The sequence below is a fragment of the Morone saxatilis genome, unplaced genomic scaffold (assembly GCF_004916995.1).
Source record: "Morone saxatilis isolate NCDOM2014 unplaced genomic scaffold, NCSU_SB_2.0 Contig20, whole genome shotgun sequence".
NCBI classification, from domain to species: Eukaryota; Metazoa; Chordata; class Actinopteri; family Moronidae; genus Morone; species Morone saxatilis.
Genome location: NW_023339763.1, coordinates 15,715,932 through 15,735,921, shown reverse-complemented (window position 1 = coordinate 15,735,921; position 19,990 = coordinate 15,715,932). Strand labels below are relative to the sequence as shown.

General features: G+C 41.4%; 1 protein-coding gene across 2 annotated transcripts; it reads right to left on the bottom strand.

Annotated features, from left to right (window-relative positions):
* Positions 1-6,581: 6,581 nt before the first annotated feature.
* Positions 6,582-18,984, bottom strand: LOC118331650 (A disintegrin and metalloproteinase with thrombospondin motifs 15-like). Of its 2 annotated transcripts, none has more exons than XM_035666713.1 (8): positions 17,777-18,984; positions 13,717-13,849; positions 13,407-13,574; positions 10,866-11,149; positions 10,570-10,747; positions 10,294-10,466; positions 9,251-9,426; positions 6,582-9,100 (listed from the first exon to the last, which is right to left on the bottom strand). In XM_035666713.1, exons 1-8 carry the CDS (start codon positions 18,710-18,712, stop codon positions 8,308-8,310), a joined length of 2,841 nt encoding a protein of 946 aa, XP_035522606.1. In that variant the 5' UTR covers positions 18,713-18,984; the 3' UTR covers positions 6,582-8,307. The 2 variants fall into 2 exon arrangements, with proteins under 2 accessions (XP_035522606.1, XP_035522607.1); XM_035666714.1 differs by having other exon boundaries at positions 10,872-11,149.
* Between the last annotated feature and the right edge of the window lie 1,006 nt (positions 18,985-19,990).

Here is a 19,990-nt window from a genome sequence, read left to right as displayed (position 1 = left end):
AAACATTAAATTATTTGTTATACAGCTGCACTGAACTGATGTTCGGCTGGCTGCATTACACACGACATTTGTGCTATGTTTGAACGTATGCACTATTACTCTGACTCACTCAAGTTTTTGCTTGTCTGAATATCAACGACTTTATACTCAGACAAATAACTTACATTCCACTTCATAAATGGTCATGTTACAGTGTTTAGGTTGTATACATTTTGCTGTAATGGAATTGCTACAGAAACTTTTGAACAGTTCAAGTTCAAATGGAGTTCAATTGGTGATTGGAGTTGCACCCAAACACTGACATCTTAACAAGTCAGTTACACCATTTTACGACACTGGTAGGATCTTTTAATGTCTTAGCAACACTATGATGTGCCACTGTTAAAAATATTTCTGCATTTACTCCAAAACTTACCACAAACAAGCCTATGTTGGAGGTTTTTCAGTGACTGCCACATACATAAAATCCTCAAATAAACTCAATATATAATACTTAAATAATGGCCAGGGTAAAACCTGCATAATGCAAATTTTCACAGAATTAATAACATCAACACAACATTATCTGCTTTGAGTTTATTTTTAATTTAAGTACTGCTCGAACTAATTCAATCTTTGTTATTCCACTTTTCTGCTCAGCTGCTGTTGATGAAAGTCATCATGTCTTGCAAATGCTTCACAATAAAAGTCTTTACGAGATGTTTAGGAATTACTGTATACCCTCTAGTGCTTAGTGTGAAATAGAGTGTGGATTATTATCATTAACAAAAAACAGCAGTAAATTAATAGGACATATGGGAGAGGATTAGGAAACAGAAGGACTATCCTGTAAAACAGTGGTTTCCAACCTGGAGGCTGCAGCTCTGGAGATGATTAACAAAGAAAGAAAAAAACATAAATGTATACAAAAATATAAAATATTCATATATTCTTAGCACCTTTTCTATTGAATAATTTGTTAAATAATACTATATATTATTATACTACTTGACATTGGCACCCACTGAAAAGGGGCCACAAGAAGCCAGTGCTTTGTTTTAAAGGGTCAAGCAAAAATAGTTGGGAAACTCCAACTCATGAGGGTTAGGGTTAGGGTTAGGTATCATGATAGGCATAAAAAAAAAGTCTAGTTTTTTCTAGTTTTCTAGTTTTTTTGAAATATTAACCTCTCTCTCCAGTTAAGGTGAAACATTTTTAGGGATTGAAAGGGATTTTTAGTCTGGACAGGGAGTTTGTCATCCAAACATAATGCGTAGAGATGGAGGATATCATTTATTGGTTATTGCTGCATAGGAACTGACACTGTTGTGCTAACCGTCCTACTAAAAGGAACACATTTTCACACACTATTATCAACTAGAAGTCTGGCATCGCTAACACTGTTATGTCCTCCATCGAATATAACTGCTTGTTGTCGTTCAACATGCTCAAATAAGCACACACCTTAAGTTCACATCTCTCCTGAAGCTGAAACTAGAGTTTGGTGCCATTGCTGGCTTGGCACTGACAGCACTGTAGATTATATAAAACGCCAGTCAGCTGCTCTTTCTTCATAATGCCAGACTTAACATCAAAGGGAACAGGTCAGTTCATTTTCTATTGCAAACAGGTAAAAGGCTGTTGTTTTCTGTAGTGTCTGGTGTCTGTACTTGCACTGGCCTAATCTGATGGATAAAGTCTAAAATGTCTGCTTTGTGTAACCTGCTATCAAAGCTTTGCATTCAGAGCACTGACACTAACTGCTGGAGCTCCGAAAGTGGTCATTACTCGTCTTAAATGCTCTGAGATTTCGTAAATATTAAGCTCTGGCCAAAGGAATGTCCTCAGTGACCCTATCCTCACACAGACATGCCACACAAACAAGTTCACACTAAAGTCAGGGGTTTATCTTATTTTCAAATCTCCAGATACTCCCTGCATCAGAATGTTTTCAGTCCTTTCTTATAATTTTTGGCTTTTATAAAGTTTTTCTCCAAGAAGCTATTATAAACCAGACATTCAGATTGAGCCCAAAAATGTTCACCCTTGAACAATACTTTTGAAATACACAATGCAGACAATAATGAGAAAAAGAAGAGCCGATTTTGGAATTTGTGTTACCCTATCCGTCTCATTTATCATCATATACGTTTCCCCTCAGGCAAGGTCAAAGGTGAGTGTTACAGTGACAGGTGACCAAACCATCTTTGTTTGGTTTGAAGCTGAGGCACAGTCACATAGTGTTACCAGAGTCAAATGTTGCTGTTGTTCTGTAACAACAGAGCTATCAGTAATCTTTCAACATAAGTGTTTGAATGTTTTACATGAAGCTGTTAGCTACAAGCATCAAAGCAAACAAATAGATCCCCCCGCTTGGCTCTATCCCACTGATTTGTGTGTAACCGTGAAGGATAGGGTGTCCCATTTGTTTCGGGGATCAAGGGCTAGTGTTCATCTAACCCTGCAAATGACCCTCCAAATGTTTTCAGATGTAGCCTCCAAACTGAGTGACAAGAAGAAAATTCCCAGAATACTTTATAAACTGAGGCAGCGTAACATGAAACATGGCTACAGGTGTGGGGAAAGATCATGTAAAATTGGATGACTTGTGAGTGACTTAGATATCCTGTGTATTAAGCTTGGATTTGTTTTGTTTTTAACTTTCTGTACTTCTCAACTCATCTGATATCAGTTCAGGGCAGAAATTACAATGAACAGGACTACACTCCAATAGCCCTGATATGAAACATGGTCAGATTTGTAACTATAATAGTTGATAATAAAAGCAACAGGCTTTAATATAAAATGTATGTAGTTATATAAATATACCGGTAGTATAAAATATACAATATACATACAAGGTTAAGTGTAGTGCTTTCAAGCCCTATCCCTACCCATGTAGAGGACTAAATGATGTTGTGTTCAGACAGTTTTTGGCTTGTTGATAATGAATGGTGGCTAACAAAGCCACAACTACACAATAAACTAGAATGTGTATAAAAGTGCCACACAGTTTAATTCAGCCATTCTAAGCTGAATCATTAGAATAGTTTTCCATGAGCAGAGGTCAGCTGTGGATCTGTCATCACTATTGTTTGCAGACAGATCCTGTTCCTGCTGCAGTCAGCAGACCTCCTCAGAGATGCGCATTAATGAGGCTGCTCATTGGGCCTTTCCATGCATCCATTCAGAATCACATGGACTGTGTACAAAGCACTTCTGTGAGAGTGAATATCTTTAAAATGGTCTGTGGTGTTCAGTCCATCTGACTCAGCAATAGCTGCAAAAACTAAAATCTGCTGCTGATCAGACAGAAGACGCCACATATAAAATTTGTCACTGGGCTCCTCACCCTAATCACTTACAGGTCTTCACCAGTTTATAATGGTTTCACTAATTAGGGGTAAGCCTTTCCTTGGTGGAGGAACTATAAAAAAGGAGTAAAGAATGTGGAGTTATGTCCTTGCAGCACTATTGAGCAAAGTATGACTTATTGTTTGCAGAAATAAAATAAAGTACATGCAAGCAAAGTTTTTGTCATCTCTTTCAATGGTAAGAGTTGGTCTGTACAAAGGAGCAGTTAGTGGTTCAATGTTTTTCCCAAGGACAATGAATTTATTAAAACTTGAGCTTTATTTGTGTACTTTTGGCTGGTGACGATAACATTGTATTCACCAAAGAAATTTCTGAGATCTGGGAACACTGCAACGTCTCCAAAAGTAAAGCCGACTGGACGAAAAAACAGTAAAGTAAAAAGTAGTTAAATCAGGGATCTCGAACTGCCGGCCTGGGGGCCATTTCTGGACCTCCATTCCCCTCATGTCAAGATTATTAGTCATATATACATATAATTTATTATGTCTTTCAGATTAATATCCCTTCATATAGAATTAAAATAAAAACACAATTATTTTGTTTTTAATGTCTATAGTTTGGCACAAAATAATGGTCAAAGGTCAAATTGGCCTCAAATGTGAGCAAAGGGTTGTAAAGCAGAGAGCATGTTTCTGGGCTTTATTTGTTGTTTAGCTGTGAGCAACAATTATTGATGATGAATAAAGAAATGATTGAAAGTGCTGTTTTTTTTACGTTAGTAATGGGGATATTTTCAGAATATTGTGTTTTCTTGTAGGACATGAACGTTTAACTGTACCTCCTATGAGGTGACAATACCAGCAGTGGCCCCAGACAGTTTCAGACCCCTGGGTTAAATGATCAAAAGGGTTGTAAACAAGCCACCATTTTCACCAGAAATCCCTTTAGGCAGGTGAAAGTGAAATGTCTGTGGAAAATTCTTAAATACAAAACATGCATGCACACATAATTACAGCAAGGATGGCAAAGGTGGACCAGGAAGTCAGTCTGTAGATGGTAATGGACACTTACATAGAGCAGTTTGATCCCAAATAAATGTTGTCTTTGTTTTCTCTTTTAAAGGTGTTTTTCTCACTTTAACTTGTTCCCTTTAAATGAACTGATAGGAATGACCTATATTGAAATTAAACTATAATTGTTTTTCAAAGACCCAACTAAACTGAATTTCAGTCATGTGACCATTAATGTTATTCCATAAAAGCTAGTATCACTGTAAGTGTGTGTTATATAAACTACACACTGTGTTAGAGATCTTGACTCCTTGGTATTAAGTTCAAATATAACATGGGCCTCCCAGTGTATGAGATTTATTTTTCCAAATCAAAAACTTCACTTGAGAGTCGCTGGTGAAGCCAAACATTCTTTTTGATAAGGAGTCCGGCTCAATTAAAGCCATCAAACCTGCAACTAGATATGACTATAAACCCAGGCAAGAGGCAACTAGGGGAACAAATAAATATTTCCACTGGCTCTCCTCCAGGTTCTCCTCTATCTGCTCTTATGTAGGTCAGACTATTCAGCCTTTTTTGACACTTCACTTCCTTCCCAAAAAGTTTAAAAAATGTCTGATACTAGACCTCCCATGCTAGACTCTGACCTTTTTCTCAAAGTCCTCAGACATGCGTAAGTCATCATGTTCAAAATTGCACAATTCACAATTTCCACCTTCTCACACACAGCTGCATTCTTGGACTGGTCATAGACACAGACAGGCAGAATGAGTCCACGTCAACCAGTGGAAAATATCCGTAGCTGCATGTCTGAAATGATGGCCGTGAAACAAATGCACGGTAAAGTAGAGTTTATAGTAGTTATAGTCTACAGAACAAGGCATGCTGGCCACCCATCTCACCTATGCACTTACTGTAGCTGCAGATGTGACAGCTGGTAATTAATTTGGATATTTCACAGAGAGGAAGCAGAGAACTTGGGCATATGTACTGGCACATGTTTTGTAGTCTACATTTCATCTGCTTCCTCTCTTTCTTCTGTTTAATTTTAATGCTGACCCTTTCTATAAGCTTGCTCAGCATGGGTTCTGTCATTTTTCTCCTTCTGGCAGTATTATACATTTTGGGGGAAAACCAATGGAAAAACTATGCATTTCCTTAACTGAAAAAAGGCTTTTAGTGTTTTTAGCATTCCTTGGCTGACTTATTCTTAAAAGACTATATATATACATATATATGTGAACAAGATTTGCTTTAGGTTTTAAACAGGTTTTGCCTCCCATCCAAAAGGGTGAGTTCCTCAGCTCCCACTTACCAGTGGGGAGTACCAGCCATTTAAACTCTGCAGGATTGACTAGGCCTGGCCTACTCTGATGACAGTTGTTGATTTCACATGAGAGCCGTTAAAGGCTCCACCAGGAGCAAAATTAATCTGTCCGTCCTCGCAAAATGTTTGATTCTGGAAGCTTGGTGACGTAGCGTCTACTTGCTAGGCTAGTTAACCACTAATGCACTACCCAGCCGGGCGAGTGGTAGTCAGTCAAACTAGCGTTTTTCTATTTTTTGCTCTGTTATGTTTACTCGATGTTCCCTCCTTGTGTTTTTCCTCCTTCCATTCTTTCCTCTTCCCTCTCTCAGGTGCTCCTCATTGGGGGTGGTTGGTTGTTGGCCGTGCCCCCATATTTAATTGTAAGCTTGAGAAGCAGGCACTCTTTCTCCCAGCCAAAGCAGCCAACTGATCCCATCTTCTTCTGTTAGCTTCTTTTGCTCTTAATGTCTTTGTTTTATTCTTTGAATGTGGAAGTCTGGCAGTCCAGTTTTTGCTTTTTTGTTTCTTAGTTTAGTTACAATGTTTTTGAAGCTCTGGGTCTACGGCCCATTGAGTGGTGGCCCAGACTTTCTCCATCAATTTGTTCTCTTGGCCAGACCTTTAGACTCCCAGTTAGTTAGTAAATGGCTTTATTTGTAAAATAATAATTTTGCTTTAACTTTGTCAGGTTACGGTGCCCTTAGTTTCTGGCCGACACTCCTCCTGGCATTTTGTTCACCATTCAATTCAACATAAAGTTATTAAAAAGGGAAAATAAAGCTGTCCAAGCTAACAAGCTTGGTAACGGTCAGCTTGCATGCTTGTTAGTTTATTAGCTTAGAATGGCTGCTAATGGGACAATAAGTTCACACAGTTAATTTAACATACCCATCTGAAATCCTGCTGTGACCAGACCTTAATATTGACATGAAATCATTGCAAAACAGAACAAAATGCAGTATTACTTATAACTGTTCCTTAATGGCTTTATTTTTGGAATAAATATACTGAAGTCAAAGACAATTACAAATGCCTGTGTAAAAAATAAAAGATTAAAAAAAGTATTTACATTATTTTTTGTACAGAGCTGAATAAATGTATACATAGCATACAATACAGCCCATGTAGGTCATCACTTCCTTTTGCTGTACAAAGTGCAAAAGCTGATTAAAAAAAATAAAAATTATAATCCAACTAACAAAGGATCCATCCTGTAGTTAGATGTTGGACTGGACAATGTGGCCCCTTAAGAAAACAAAACAAGAATATAATGGGTTACAGGATTTCATCAAGTGTGTAGAAAGAACAGCTTGGCTCAGGCTGTGGGGCCATGAACAAGGAGATCCAGGAGAACACACATTCTAAACAGCATAACAAAGGGCCAGGTTTTCTTCCCCTCTCTGATTCATCGTTTCATTGATAATAAATTAGCTGTGGTAACTGTGCCAGACAGGCCTGACTTAACATGGCTGAACACTATGAACTGAGAAGACAATTGTTGTGGTCAAATTATTAAGGAAATGAAGGAAGCAATCAAACATGCTGTATACAGGAGGCAGGAATCGAACACAGCATGTGTGTGTCAGGCAAAGCCAATTTATGAGCAGTGCAATGTTGGGTGCAGCCTGATGAAATCACTGAGCTGGTGACCACAGCAGCTGACAGGGAGCAAACCACTGGCCATTGTTTCCTGCTCTGCTTTGTTAAGTCATATCTGTCATGAAAGCCACCAATGTGACTTCAGATTCTAGTTTCCACGACTGGTGCTGAGTGAGGTCTGCAGAAAATCAGTTTCTACAGCGCAGGTGATTCCTTCCTAAAGTTTTGAAGGAGAAATCCTGGCTGTATCTTTATTGACTGTTTCTGTGAGTGAAACATGTTAAAGATGACACAGTGTTTGTAACTGTGGAAATCTATCCAATGTTGTATCAACCATGATTTGCCATAGCAGCTAACCAAAAGATCTAAAAAACAACAACATTTGGATTGGATAAACGATGCAACAGTAGCACAGAAAGTATGTTAAAACAAGGCTACGATTGTACAACCACCCATATTGTGTGATGTGTTAAAAAATTCCCTGAAAAACACCTAAAAGATGAAGATCGCATGTAACGTTAATCATTAAATGGACTGTCCATCTCTGTGTGAAGGATTGTGCAGCACACGGGCAATACATTTTGTCCAGTTTGTAAAAAGTTATACATGTCAATCCTGGTATATTTGCTTTTTGAAAAATTAATAAGACAACCCGAAGGCTTCAGTGATCTATTTGCGAGACTCAACAAAAATTTTGAAACCTGCACAGTTCAAATATTATGACATGAACTGGGTTCCAGGCTCATAAGATAAACTAGATTGATTGCAAATGCAAATGCAAATGCGCATTCTGTATCTGGTGACAAGGGATTCAACTAATTTTTATTTGACCTTCTTATGTTATTTTACCATCAGAGTTAGACCTGGATAATGTTTTTTGAAGTCAGTGTGATGGCAGTGAAAAATATCTTCCAGCATTCATCCTGCAGCTCTCCCTCTCCTTCCAATATTCTTGTTGTTCTTCCATGCAAGTGTCCCATGATGCAGGTGAAACAATCTGCACCTGACAGACACGGTGGGGGTGATACTTGCAGGTGAATTCAATTCAGTCTATTTAAAACATAACAAAGATTTTAAGTTTATAGGTTTTAGTCACTAGCAAGGGGTTAGGTTACAGAAGTCCAGCTCCTGTGGCTTGCGTAAGCCAGTGCAGTGGTCCCTTGGGAGCAGATGCCCAGTTTGGGTTTTGCAGTGCAATGGTCGTCTCTTGAAGCCCTTCCCACAGGTTCTGGAGCAAGGCGACCATTGCCCAATATACCACTCAGGACATGGGTCTCCACAAACCCTGGTGGCTGAGGGTCTTTGTGAAGGATCACAGTCCAACCCTGGCTTCCCGTCCGCTCTCAGACACTGCACCATCCTCCTCTGGATCCCACTGCCGCAGGTCACTGAGCACTCATCCCAACCTGTTGATATCCATTTCCCAAGAGCAGGATCCTCTTTGCTATAGGACTTCTTCAGGGTGTCTCCTCCCTTCTCCTTGACATTATCCTCAGCCAGGACGCTGTTGTGAGAGTTTACACGCCCCTCTTTCTTCAGAGTCTTGTCCTCCTTGGTCTGACGGGCGAGGTAGAAGGAGTAGCGGATGCGAGGAGGCGTCATCTGGCCTGCACACAGCACCTCAACAGTCAGGGATTCTCCCAAGGGCTTCACCGCCTGCAGGGTCTCAGAGAGGCCGGCTGTGCCGCTGTAACGCAGCAGGCTGTTCTTTACAATGAAGTCCCTTTCCCCAGCTGACACGACGTAGTTCCCATTGAGCAGGTAATTGCCGTTGCTGCTCTTCACAGCCAAGTAATTGTCATCACTCCTCATTCCCTTGTAGCCTCGCTGACGGATGTCTATGTTGGCTGCGCCCACTGGTAGCATTACCACAAAGTTGTAGCCGTGCCTGCATGGCAGAACATATTACAGTCAATGAGAGCTAATGACAGAGTAGCGAAATAGATAATGTAATTATGTTGAATTAAGGGGGGTGGGGGAATGATGTAAGCAATATTCCCTAAAGGCTATCCCATGACGATGTGTGGGTTTTACTCACATAGGCTTTGTGAAGAGTCCAGACACCTTCTTGCAGCCCTTGTTATCACCTCCACAGATTCCACACTTATCAAACTTCTTGGTGGAACCAATTTTTCCATCACAGCCAGCCTTAATGCACTTCCCTTGGACACACACTCCTGTGGAGTCTGGGGAGCATGGAGTACCATCCACAACCTGGAGGGTACAAATATACTTTAAGGTTAGCTTTTCATGCATACTATACAATACAGAAATCTGAAATATTTAGTCACAGGAAGCAAGCACAACAGAGCATTTAACACATACTACAGTTCACATAACAGTCCTTGTGAGTTTACTTTGTTTTATATCTTTATTCCAGGTTATGTTTTCATTTTTTATGAATAGGCAAGCAGGTAAAATAAACACTGAAATGATAAAATATAACATTAATAATTAACTGTGAACAACACACAGGTAGCAGAATGATTACATTCTGTATGTTCTGTACAGAACAGTATCTGAAGAGAGGCTGTCAACCAGATCGGCCTCACTGCTAGTCTGTCTGCAAATGTGTGACTGATAAGTTCACTTGCTGTGGTTAAGAGCTCCCTGATACTGACATTTTTCTACCCTAAAATGTGTGATACCTAAAAGCTAATACAAAAAAAACCAAACTCCAGCTCAAGTTTTAAACTAAACCGTACACAGAAAGTACTGTAAACTGTTTTTTGGTTTGAAGTTGTGACTCTGTGGTTAAAACATCCAGCTGTTCTGTGATTCAGAGCTACGTTTCCACTGAGTGCTCTTATCTAGCTCTTCTAAGCCGGTATGATGGAGTGAAATGTCTCACTGCTGCTAAAACTCACTCCACACCCTGATATCTGATAGAGCTGTACTCCTCCTCTCCTTCATTCTTTCCTTCACTCTTTGCACTTGGACCAGAGGCAGCTGGCTGACATATACTCACGTTCTCCCACGTGGACTCATTGTTATCTCATATCTAAAAATCTAACCTTAATTTACTCAGACTTTTGTCCAATCCCAATCATTCGTTCAGGGAAAAACAGTGTTGCTGTTTACCTTGGGTGCCAGGACGTAGAAGTAGCCAGTGCCATTAGCCCTGCAGATGAGTTTACACCTGTCATCGGTAGACACTCCAGAGTATTTGGGTACCCACACCACAGAGGGGGCGATACGGTTACTGTTGAAATTGCGGCCGCTGTTCTCACACTGTTCCTCACGGTAAGTCTTACCTACATAGAGGGGAGGGAAGGAGGGTGCAGAAGGTGAGAGGTGGGAATGCTCTAGGGGGAAAAATGTCATCGGACATAGTTGTCTGTTTTGAACAACTCGTACCTGTGTCAGGGCAGCGGTTCAGGTTGCAGGAGCGGTATTTGACCCGAATCCCTTGGCAGTATTTCCCCCCATTTGACGGGACTGGATTGTTGCACTCTCTTTTAGACAGTTGGACTCCGCCTCCACATGTGCGTGAGCAGAAACCGAACGGGCCCCACTTGCCCCAGCGGCCGTCCACCTGGAAATACACAAACCGGTGGCATATTGCAGAGTATAGAAACAAAGACCCTTCTTAATTATACCCCAGTTAAGCTTTACATGTTGACTCAAGAACTCAGTCCTTGTGTGAGCCTTACCCTCACATTTTGGGACTGTTTGTCAGAGCAGATCCCTCGGTCACAGACCTGTCCATCCCCACAGTGGGTGCCATCTGCCCAGGGGAAGTGCCGAGTCATACACACCAAATGGCCATTGGATTTTCCGGTGCACCACAGACGGCCGCATGGTGGTTGCATGAAGGGACAGGGTTTGGAGCCTTCTCCAAACGCAAGCTCACACTGACGGTCGAGGTTGTAGGATGATCCCGGCAGCACGTCAGGGAGGACCAATGGTTTCTGAGGCTGGTCAAGCAAACATTCCCCTAAAAGAGAGAAACTCAGTAAGCAACACACTGGAGCAATAATAACTGTCATCTGTGGTTTTATGGCTTTTCCTTACCAGCTATTAAAAAAAGAAAAACATGTTATACTTATGCATCAATATTTTCACTATGCTTTTCATTAAATGTGTGTGTGTGTGTGTGTGTGTGTGTTGTGGCTGGGTGGGATTGTGGGTTGGGGGCAGTAAACAACCATTGCCCTTGTCATTTGGGCTCTTTGAAGTAAAGGTACAGCTTGATGCAGTGCATACAGTGTATGCCGCATACCACACACAGACACATACACATGCATAAGCGCCCCTCACACAGCCACCCCAACCCTTATCGCATCCTAAAATTCCCCCTAAAAACCCACAAGCCCATCCTCGTTTGATCCCACGGTTGGTGCATGGCTAGAATCATCTTAGCTTTAAACTCTTTACAAAAATGACATCCAGCTAGCAAGCAGTGCAAAGGTCAAAGGAGTGGACTCTATTTACAAAAAATGGCACACAGAAACCTTTCCAGGAACAGGATAATAGGAAAAGTTTGACAAGCAGGTGCTTGGAAACATGAAAGATCAATGTCAGAAGTCAGTGAGAAGTCAGTGAGAAGGTTTCCAGGAGGAGGTTTTTATCACTCAGAGACACACACAGCTTCTCACCCTTATGGGGAATTTACACATACAAAACAAGTCATTTGCACTGGGGAAAAACTGGGTTCACTTACTTTGAACTGTTTATTATACCATTCGTGCTGCGGTAAATAAACAACAGATAATAAGGCAGTGGGAATGAGCTGTAACTGGTGGCAAATTTGTTTCCTCCCATTTCACCGCAAATTTGGCAGAAGAAACACACTGATTGACTGATAGTACAATACTATATAAACAAGTCATTCCACACTGAATAAGCTGAACCTCACCTCTTCCTTCCTACACTCTCTCTAAAGACCAATCATCAAAAACAATAGCCGGTATTGTGTGCGTGTGTGGAGAAATGAACAGGTTACAAATGATTTTGGGCGCAGCTCTGCATGGAAACTGCCTCAAACATGTGGCAACATGTGTTTTTTTCTCCCCACTGCTTTTTGAACTCTAGATTTATGACAGATTGCCAGAAGAAACCAACATATAACATTGTTAGACAGAAATCATTCCCTGTCAAGTCAAAAATGTTCTTCTGTGTCTCCCTCTGGACCAGTTTGTGTTCTTTTGTTCTCAGACCATCTCTAAAATGGACACAGAAAGAAGCAAAGAAGTTTGTCTATTTGGAGCAAACCTGCATGGGAAACACTGGGCAGATACACCTCGCTGTCCAAACCACTGTGGTGACTCTCCCCAGAACAAGCCCTCTAATTTGGGACAGATGTGGGGGCAGTTTTAAAACAAACGTTTAGCATTGCTCCAAGGCCAAGTCCTGTGGTCTGGCCTGCTTGGCAAACAATCTGCATCCAACCAAATACATTTCTTTTTGGCTTTTCCTCGTCTTTTCTATGAGCACAGCACCATAAGAGGTTAGGCACACTCGAAGCATAGATGGACGCTGAAATTCAATCATGCTCTCACTTGCATTTACCTCAATCGATTGCATTCATATTGCAAATCAAGAGTCTGTTGACCCAGAAAAATTTAGTAAAACCCAGAAAATGTCTTATAAGTGCCTGCTTCTTTTCAACTGCATGAAAGTCATATCTTGATCCACTGACACACAGATGAAGGATCTGATTATGTGAATAATAAAATTAGTATGTGCTCTCCTAATGTAATCATCATCTAACTACATGTTTGTTATACACTGTTGGCGGCCTAAAGGTAAAAGAGTATTCCACTGATTAGCACTGCACTCTGTCGGACACACGATGGAAAGTTTAAAAGAAAAAGTAGCAAAATCGATGCAGCAGAATCAGATTTTCTCAACAAAAAAAATGTGTATCTTCTATGTCAAAACCCAGCACATATATTACCCACAGTGTAACTTGACTTGACAGTTTGATTGGAGATTCTGGTGTGTTATGCTAGTAGCAGCCTCAGATGAGGAGGGGGCTACAAAGGTCAGGTTTGGTAATCTCACTTGTTCTAAATCCACACCACAATCGACACTGCCTCAACTGACATCACTTGAGGCAGCTGACATCACTTGAACCCTGTCTGGTGCCACAAAAGTTTTTATACAAGTTCCCCATTAATAACAGTTTGTGTCAGTCACACTATGTGGCAGTTTGCAGTCAAGCACGGGGGTCAGTGGTCGTGGAAACTCACCATGCCCGCTGTCCAGGAATTCAGTGATGATGGCAGCGCTGCAGGGGGACCAGGGGCTGGTGCGGTTGATCTGAATGAGGGTGGGAGACATCATATGGTTGTCCTGCAGTTTCCCAAACACATCTTCACAGGCCTTCACATTGTCATGTGGCATGTTGAACACATGTCCTGTTGAGAGGGGACGAGATGTCAGATGGCTTTCGTGAATGCGCTGATACTTTCATCTGTGATTCCGCATATGCACTCACACTTTAGTAAACACTACAGTACTAATGCGTATTGAAGGATGGATGGGGTTGGCAGGCCTCACCAAGCTCATGAGCAGTGGTGAAGGCTGAAGGTAGGCCGTCGTCTTCGATCACAGAGCAGCTCCTCTTGGGGTCGCACATGGTGCCAACATCCGCCATGCCAAGAGTGTCACAGGTGGAGGCCCCACACAGGTCCTGGACAAAATACAACAATTTGCATCAGTACATCTGAACGGGTCAGAGCTAAATTAAAGCCAGCAGGAATGGCAGTTAAAGAACTCCAGTTTATTACATTTATTTGTAGCCTTGCCTTTCATATCCATCTGTTCTAATAACATTGTAATCTGGTTGTAAGAAACATCGTCGAGTGCAGTGATGTAACTTGGGGTCAGTGGATGTTTCAGCATCAGCTGTCTGATTGTGTGAATGCTCCTGTTTAATGTCCCGTCTGACTTCTTTTTAGTGACGTCACCTTGTTCCCAGACCTCAGCAATTAACTTGGTGAGTACAGTGCTATTAATACCAACAGAAACTATAGCCAAATACTACAAAAAAATACCCAAATTGTAACAAACTGTAATTATCCTTTAAGGTGTCTTGTTGTCATTACATTAAGATTTGTTTTTTAGAGCTTAGGAAAATATTCAGTAGTGTTAAGCGAGGCTTTCCACCACCCAGTCTTTAAGTGTTGTTAGTGGGCAACAGTGTTTAGAGCACACCTTCTTCTTTGACGTAATGTAACTGTCCCCAATCACAACATTTCCATGCCAGAGCAGAGTTTCCAGATGACCTATTTCTCTACCACAAGGTTTTAAAAACCCAGTCTTAGCGAGTATCCATTTGGAGCTGAACCTCCTAATCACAGGACAACTTCGGCTGTAACCGCCACAGAGAACCGCCCATATGCCTGGCCTATAAACAGCCCTGTCCCTACATACCCAGAAACACAGCACACCAGCAGTGGTCAGCTATAACAGATAAAGCACATTACTGGTTTAATGCCACACAGCCCCTACAATCCTCTGCTGCAGCGAATGTACACATCAACACTGTGCCAAGTGAAGACCTCAAGTGCTATGACAAATCATTCCTAGAATAAACCACAAAACCACAATTGTTGGCCGGTGCAAATCTAGTCCAGATGTGCTCATGTGCAGATGACATCTGAACGTTTGGTTCATTTATGAGCAAAAACTAAAAACTGCAGGACGAACAGGGGGAGAATAAACAGCAGTGTCAATGAGTTTGTTCTTTGCTATGACCTACTTCCCAACATCTGCCATCTATCTTTGCATTTTTTGGGTGTTTTCTGCAATTTGAAAACAACATTCAATCTATCTAAGCACATACATATTTTCATTTTATTTTGTGTGCAGATTTCAATGCATTTAACTACCATCTGGCCTACGGTTTTGAATGTTATATTCATAACTGCCATGTTACTCAGAGTTTCACATAGTACTTTTTCAATTAAAAACTATGAGAAGTTGAAAAACAGCTCTGATACAGCAGTATCACAGACACAGTTTACGACATCCGGACATATTTGGGTTTACTCTTTTCTTGCTCAACCCATTATCTGTCATGTAAATAAAGGCAAACATGCTGTGAGTTCAAGAACAACTACCCCCTCTGTCCCCCAAGGAAACATAAAAACATCAGATTTACAGTTAGATGTAGTCTTTTGGAGACTGGCTGTTCACATACAATGAACTTTCTGTGTAACTTAATGAACTGAGTAAACATTCTTTACACAACAATCATGCTGGCTGTAGAGTTTAAAGACAACCACAGTTGCCTCTGGACATCGCCGCGTTGGTCTTCATAAAACCTACAAATTACACTGTGGGCTGGTAAACAGCAGACAATGGACATGCCTTAAATGCCCATTGAAAGCCAGGGTAAACCAAAACAAAACCACTGACTAAACTTGCTAATTCTGAGTCACCAACAGAAGACGGACAATAGTCTGAATATTTGACCTTTGCTGACATTTGCTGAGCACATGTAGTGCTCTGTTATCAGTAGACATGTACCTTGTTTGATATCTGAAGCTAAAGTATAAAATATTATTTTAGTAATAGTAAAAATATGTGTCAATCAGATTTGAACAAACAAGACCTTAACGAGTAATTTCATTATCATGTTAGAATGTTAGAAAGCTCAAGACAATCTTGTATATTGTTTTACGAATGGAGTATTCTGATAGATTCAATATTCTGTTGATTCATAAATAAATAAATAGAAAAAGGCTGATATGTCATTGTCACTATTTGTTGCATAGAGAGCGAAAGTGAAATATTAATACAGGAATACATGCAGTTCCTGTTCCTTGGTTGATGGGTGCTGGTAAACCTGGTGTAGACATGTTTGTTGCACACTCTCAATACTGCTCTGTGCACGTAACAATGTGACGTTATTCTTCTTTTTCTTGCACGGTTTTGGCAAAAAATCCCATCAGCAGGAATCTGTTTTTCACACAATGAGGTTAGAGCCACTGACAAGAAATGATCTTTGACCGTTCCTGGTAAATGCAGCTGCTTCTGTATTCTGCAGTACTTGTACAGTTTGTCAAATCTCTGATCAGAGCAGCATAGGTCACTCAATCAGTCCAATACGATGTTAACCTCAAACAGTGACTGAATCCCTTGACCCGTATCTTTCTGCTTTACATAGCAGATTACAGCCACATGGCTCACTGTCTGTAGGCAGGTCCAGTACAGTCAAAATGGGGTTGTCTAAACTGGCTACTGCATTTCTAAAATCAACTTTGCATGTGCTGGTAAAACCCTAGACTTTGTATCTGCAATACTTCTATGGAAAATGTGGCCCACCTTTGAATTATCAAGACTTAAACAGGAAGGACATAACGTATGTACATAGGAGCCTTACAGCAGAAACAGCGAATGAGAGCGGAAGTGAATGACATGTTGTAAAGATGCAACAGTGCAGGCTGACTGCAGCTGTGCAGGCTCTCTGGAGCAGCTTGTTTCAGACTTGGGGCGCGCAGGTGGGGCCGAAACATGGAGGGATGTGACATCTCTGACATTGTACATAGGAAGCCCCCCCTCCACCCCCACCCTGTCTCTCTCTCTCCCCCATCCTACATCACTCCCGCCCTCCCTCCATCTCCCTTCAGGGGCCTGTTTAATGAGGAGCAGACAAGGTGGTGGGTAGGGCTAGAAAACCCACAGCTGGAGGAAGAATGGGAACGACTGAAAGAAACAAGACACTTCTGAGTAGTGCATCCCTGAGGGCACTGAGGGTCGTTACGTTTCATTTGGCAAAGTTACAGGTAAAATAAACATTTGTTTGAGGTCTGATACGATCATGTGTCATGCCACGTTAGTGACATTGGCGAAAGGTAATTGATCACCTTATTATTCTACCTTTGAGACTGTAACTGCATCTGCAGTTGCCCCTTTGACTGCAGACTGAGCAATATCCAAACATTATCTTTCTCAGTGATTAAATATGAGCAGGGTTGATTCAACTTTATTCCAAAGTCTTCAATGTCGTCATGAAATCAAAGTGGCCTGACTCCACAAGGCAGACAGTTCATCATAGATCAGTGGGTTACAGCTGACCAATGAATGTGAGCAATGACTTCATCTCTGACCCTGTGTCATCGGCCAAATATTTGGGAGTGCAGAGAGAACTCGGAGGTGGGTTCCAAGTCTATAAAACTTCCCTCTGAGGATCCATGAAGAGCAATCAAGACTATTGCTCTGTTCAGCTCAAGTAGTTTTGAGTAGTTTCCTTAGTGGCCCAGCCTCAGAGTCAAAGCTGTGATGGTACTGGTGGACTGGTGTGTTTTGAGAGCAAATCAATTAACTGACACAGCAGGAGAGGTTTGGGGGAAGCCTGCCATGTAAAGTCTACAGTGTTTGGTGAACCAAGTCCATCTCTTATCAAACTGAAGTATGCCTCATTTACAAAAAGCCGCCATGGTTTTATTATTACTATTATCGCTGATGTCATTATTATAGCACATTAAGTTGACATAATAAACTAGCTGGGAATGATTTTCGCCTTTCTGTGCGTAATTACACTCACTTAAATACCACATTGTCCCCTGTTAGATCGGACCCTGTACTATGAACTCAAAATAAAGCATTTTACCTGTCTAGTGAACAGAATTGCTGTGTCCCAGTAGTCTGGATGCTTGTCGTTGTTTTTGTTCATCTTTTTTTGCCAAGTGCAAAAGTTTCGCAGCGTCATGGCGGCGTTCCCGGACACCTTAGGTCCTTTGTCCTCCTCGGATATAATAACGATCTTCACAACTGTGATGCTGATGGAGTTGAGGATACTGGGGTGTCTGTAGAGCCTCGCTGCCACTGACATCAGTGTCAAGAGGTAGTGCTTCAGGTCATCTCCATGGAACTGCGCCATGGACTCGTCCGCCACCACGAGCGTCTCGACGTACCTGGGGACCGAGGCGAACCTTTTGGCTCTCCCCATCTTCTTCAGCATCGTTTCGGTCACATTGCTGTAATCTTGTAGTTGCTTGTATTTCTCCAACGATTGCGCAACCTGGAGACTGATGTCGCTGTCCACTGCGCACCTAGAGGTTGTATTGAGCTTCAGGTTGTTGCTGGTTCTGCGCCGGATGATGTGCGCACTTTCTGCGCTTCTGGTGTCATTTTGCACCGGGCTGATAAAATATTCCCAGCCTTGGAAGCCAAATGCACCATGCAAACCCTTACAGAGGCTCAAAGCAGCATAAGAATAGCGGTCAGCATTCACATATCCGGAGTAAAAACACCGGCTCAGGTCAGTGGTGACATCGGTGTTGGAGAGCCAGAATGCGTCTTGGTTAGAAATGGAAGGGGCAATGAAATTTGAGTCCTGGTGTAAATCGATCACCAATTCCTGCTGGAAAGCGCGTATTTTTAGGACACACTTCCCATTAAGGATATCCACGTCGTTGTCAAAATCTCCCCTGTCATTGTTGTGGTTATCCAATCTAATCGGGAAGCAAAGTTCACTTTCCATGCAACGAACAAGTTTTGAGAGTGAGACCACATAGAAGAGGAGAAAAGTTGTTCTGATAAACATGACGATGTTTGCAATCAATGAAGAATGCAATGACCAACAGAGAAAACAAAACGATATTGAATCTGCAAGCTCAATGGAAGCGGTGAGTGCCACTGATCAGGATGAAGAGCATAATCCAATGCGCACGATTCTAAAACAATGCAGGTCGTACAAGTCCTCTCAGTGCAAACTCCTCCTGGTCATGACCCATTCCCATTCTCCACCTGTGTGTGTGCTGAGTCGACTGCTGCCTTCTGTGGACTTTATGCATTTTCGTCATGTGTAAAAATATGGAAACTCAATCTCTCTTTTGGAGGGGGGTTGTCTTTGGATGCGCTCATTGGATGCGCGTCTCAACTGTAGACTTTTTCTGCGGGCTGCTGAAAACTCAGCGAACAGCAGTCCTATCATCATGTCCCAACACTGTGATGTATAAGACCCCTTACTTCCAGGTACGGAGACCCTCCCTGACTCCACACAATGTGCAGAACTCCATCAACTCATTACTAAGCTGTTAATTGTGGCCACATTGCAGAGATGTAATCAATAAACAGATAAAGATCAGCAGGCTGGATAAGAAGAAATATGTCCTCATTCCCCCCATTTTAATTAGGAAGCTTTAATAACTCACATGCATGAACATCAGTGGGCTGCAGGCATATATGAAATATGGTGAACATGACCCAAGTCACCATAATATTGTAGCTGAAGAGGAATATTAGGTTACTGTGATTCAGCTTTCACGTAATGGTCAGATCTGTTTCTTTACGTCAATCTTGTACGACACCTGGTGGACAACCATAGAACTGGGATCATTCAATTCAAAGATGCAGTGTAGTCTGCTCATTAGATGTATCCTGTTATGCAGTACAGAATAAAGTACTTCTTCTCAAGTGCTATACTATGGTAGAGATTTGAAGTAGGCCCTGCTTGTACTTTACCTGAGGTTTTCTATTTAATGGACAACATTATATTTCTGCTCCACTACATTTCAGAGGGAACTGTATTGTGCTTTTTACTCTTACTAATTTACTTTTCATTTGCAGATTAAAACTTTATTTACAGAACATGTCTTCAGCCTTTAAAATGTATTGATCTGGTTTAGACTAAACGTCCCACAGTATATGAAATAAAATCAGCTCTATGTCGATTAACTACAACAGTAAAACGTAGCTTGCCTCTACAGACTGCTTCTGCTGCAGCTTGTGAATATCCCCTGTCCTGTGGGGATCAATAAGTCTCATCTATTGCATCTGTAATGATAATCAATGATGTAATAATAATAGATAGATAGATAGA

Excerpts from the sequence above, each read along its gene's own strand:
- LOC118331650 (XM_035666713.1), bottom strand. The coding sequence starts at position 18,712 with ATGTTTATCAGAACAACTTTTCTCCTCTTCTATGTGGTCTCACTCTCA. Across the intron at positions 10,467-10,569 it reads GAACCGCTGCCCTGACACAG|GTAAGACTTACCGTGAGGAA; the intron begins GTACGAGTTGTT and ends CCCTCTATGTAG. Across the intron at positions 9,101-9,250 it reads GGACTCTTCACAAAGCCTAT|GCACGGCTACAACTTTGTGG; the intron begins GTGAGTAAAACC and ends TCTGCCATGCAG.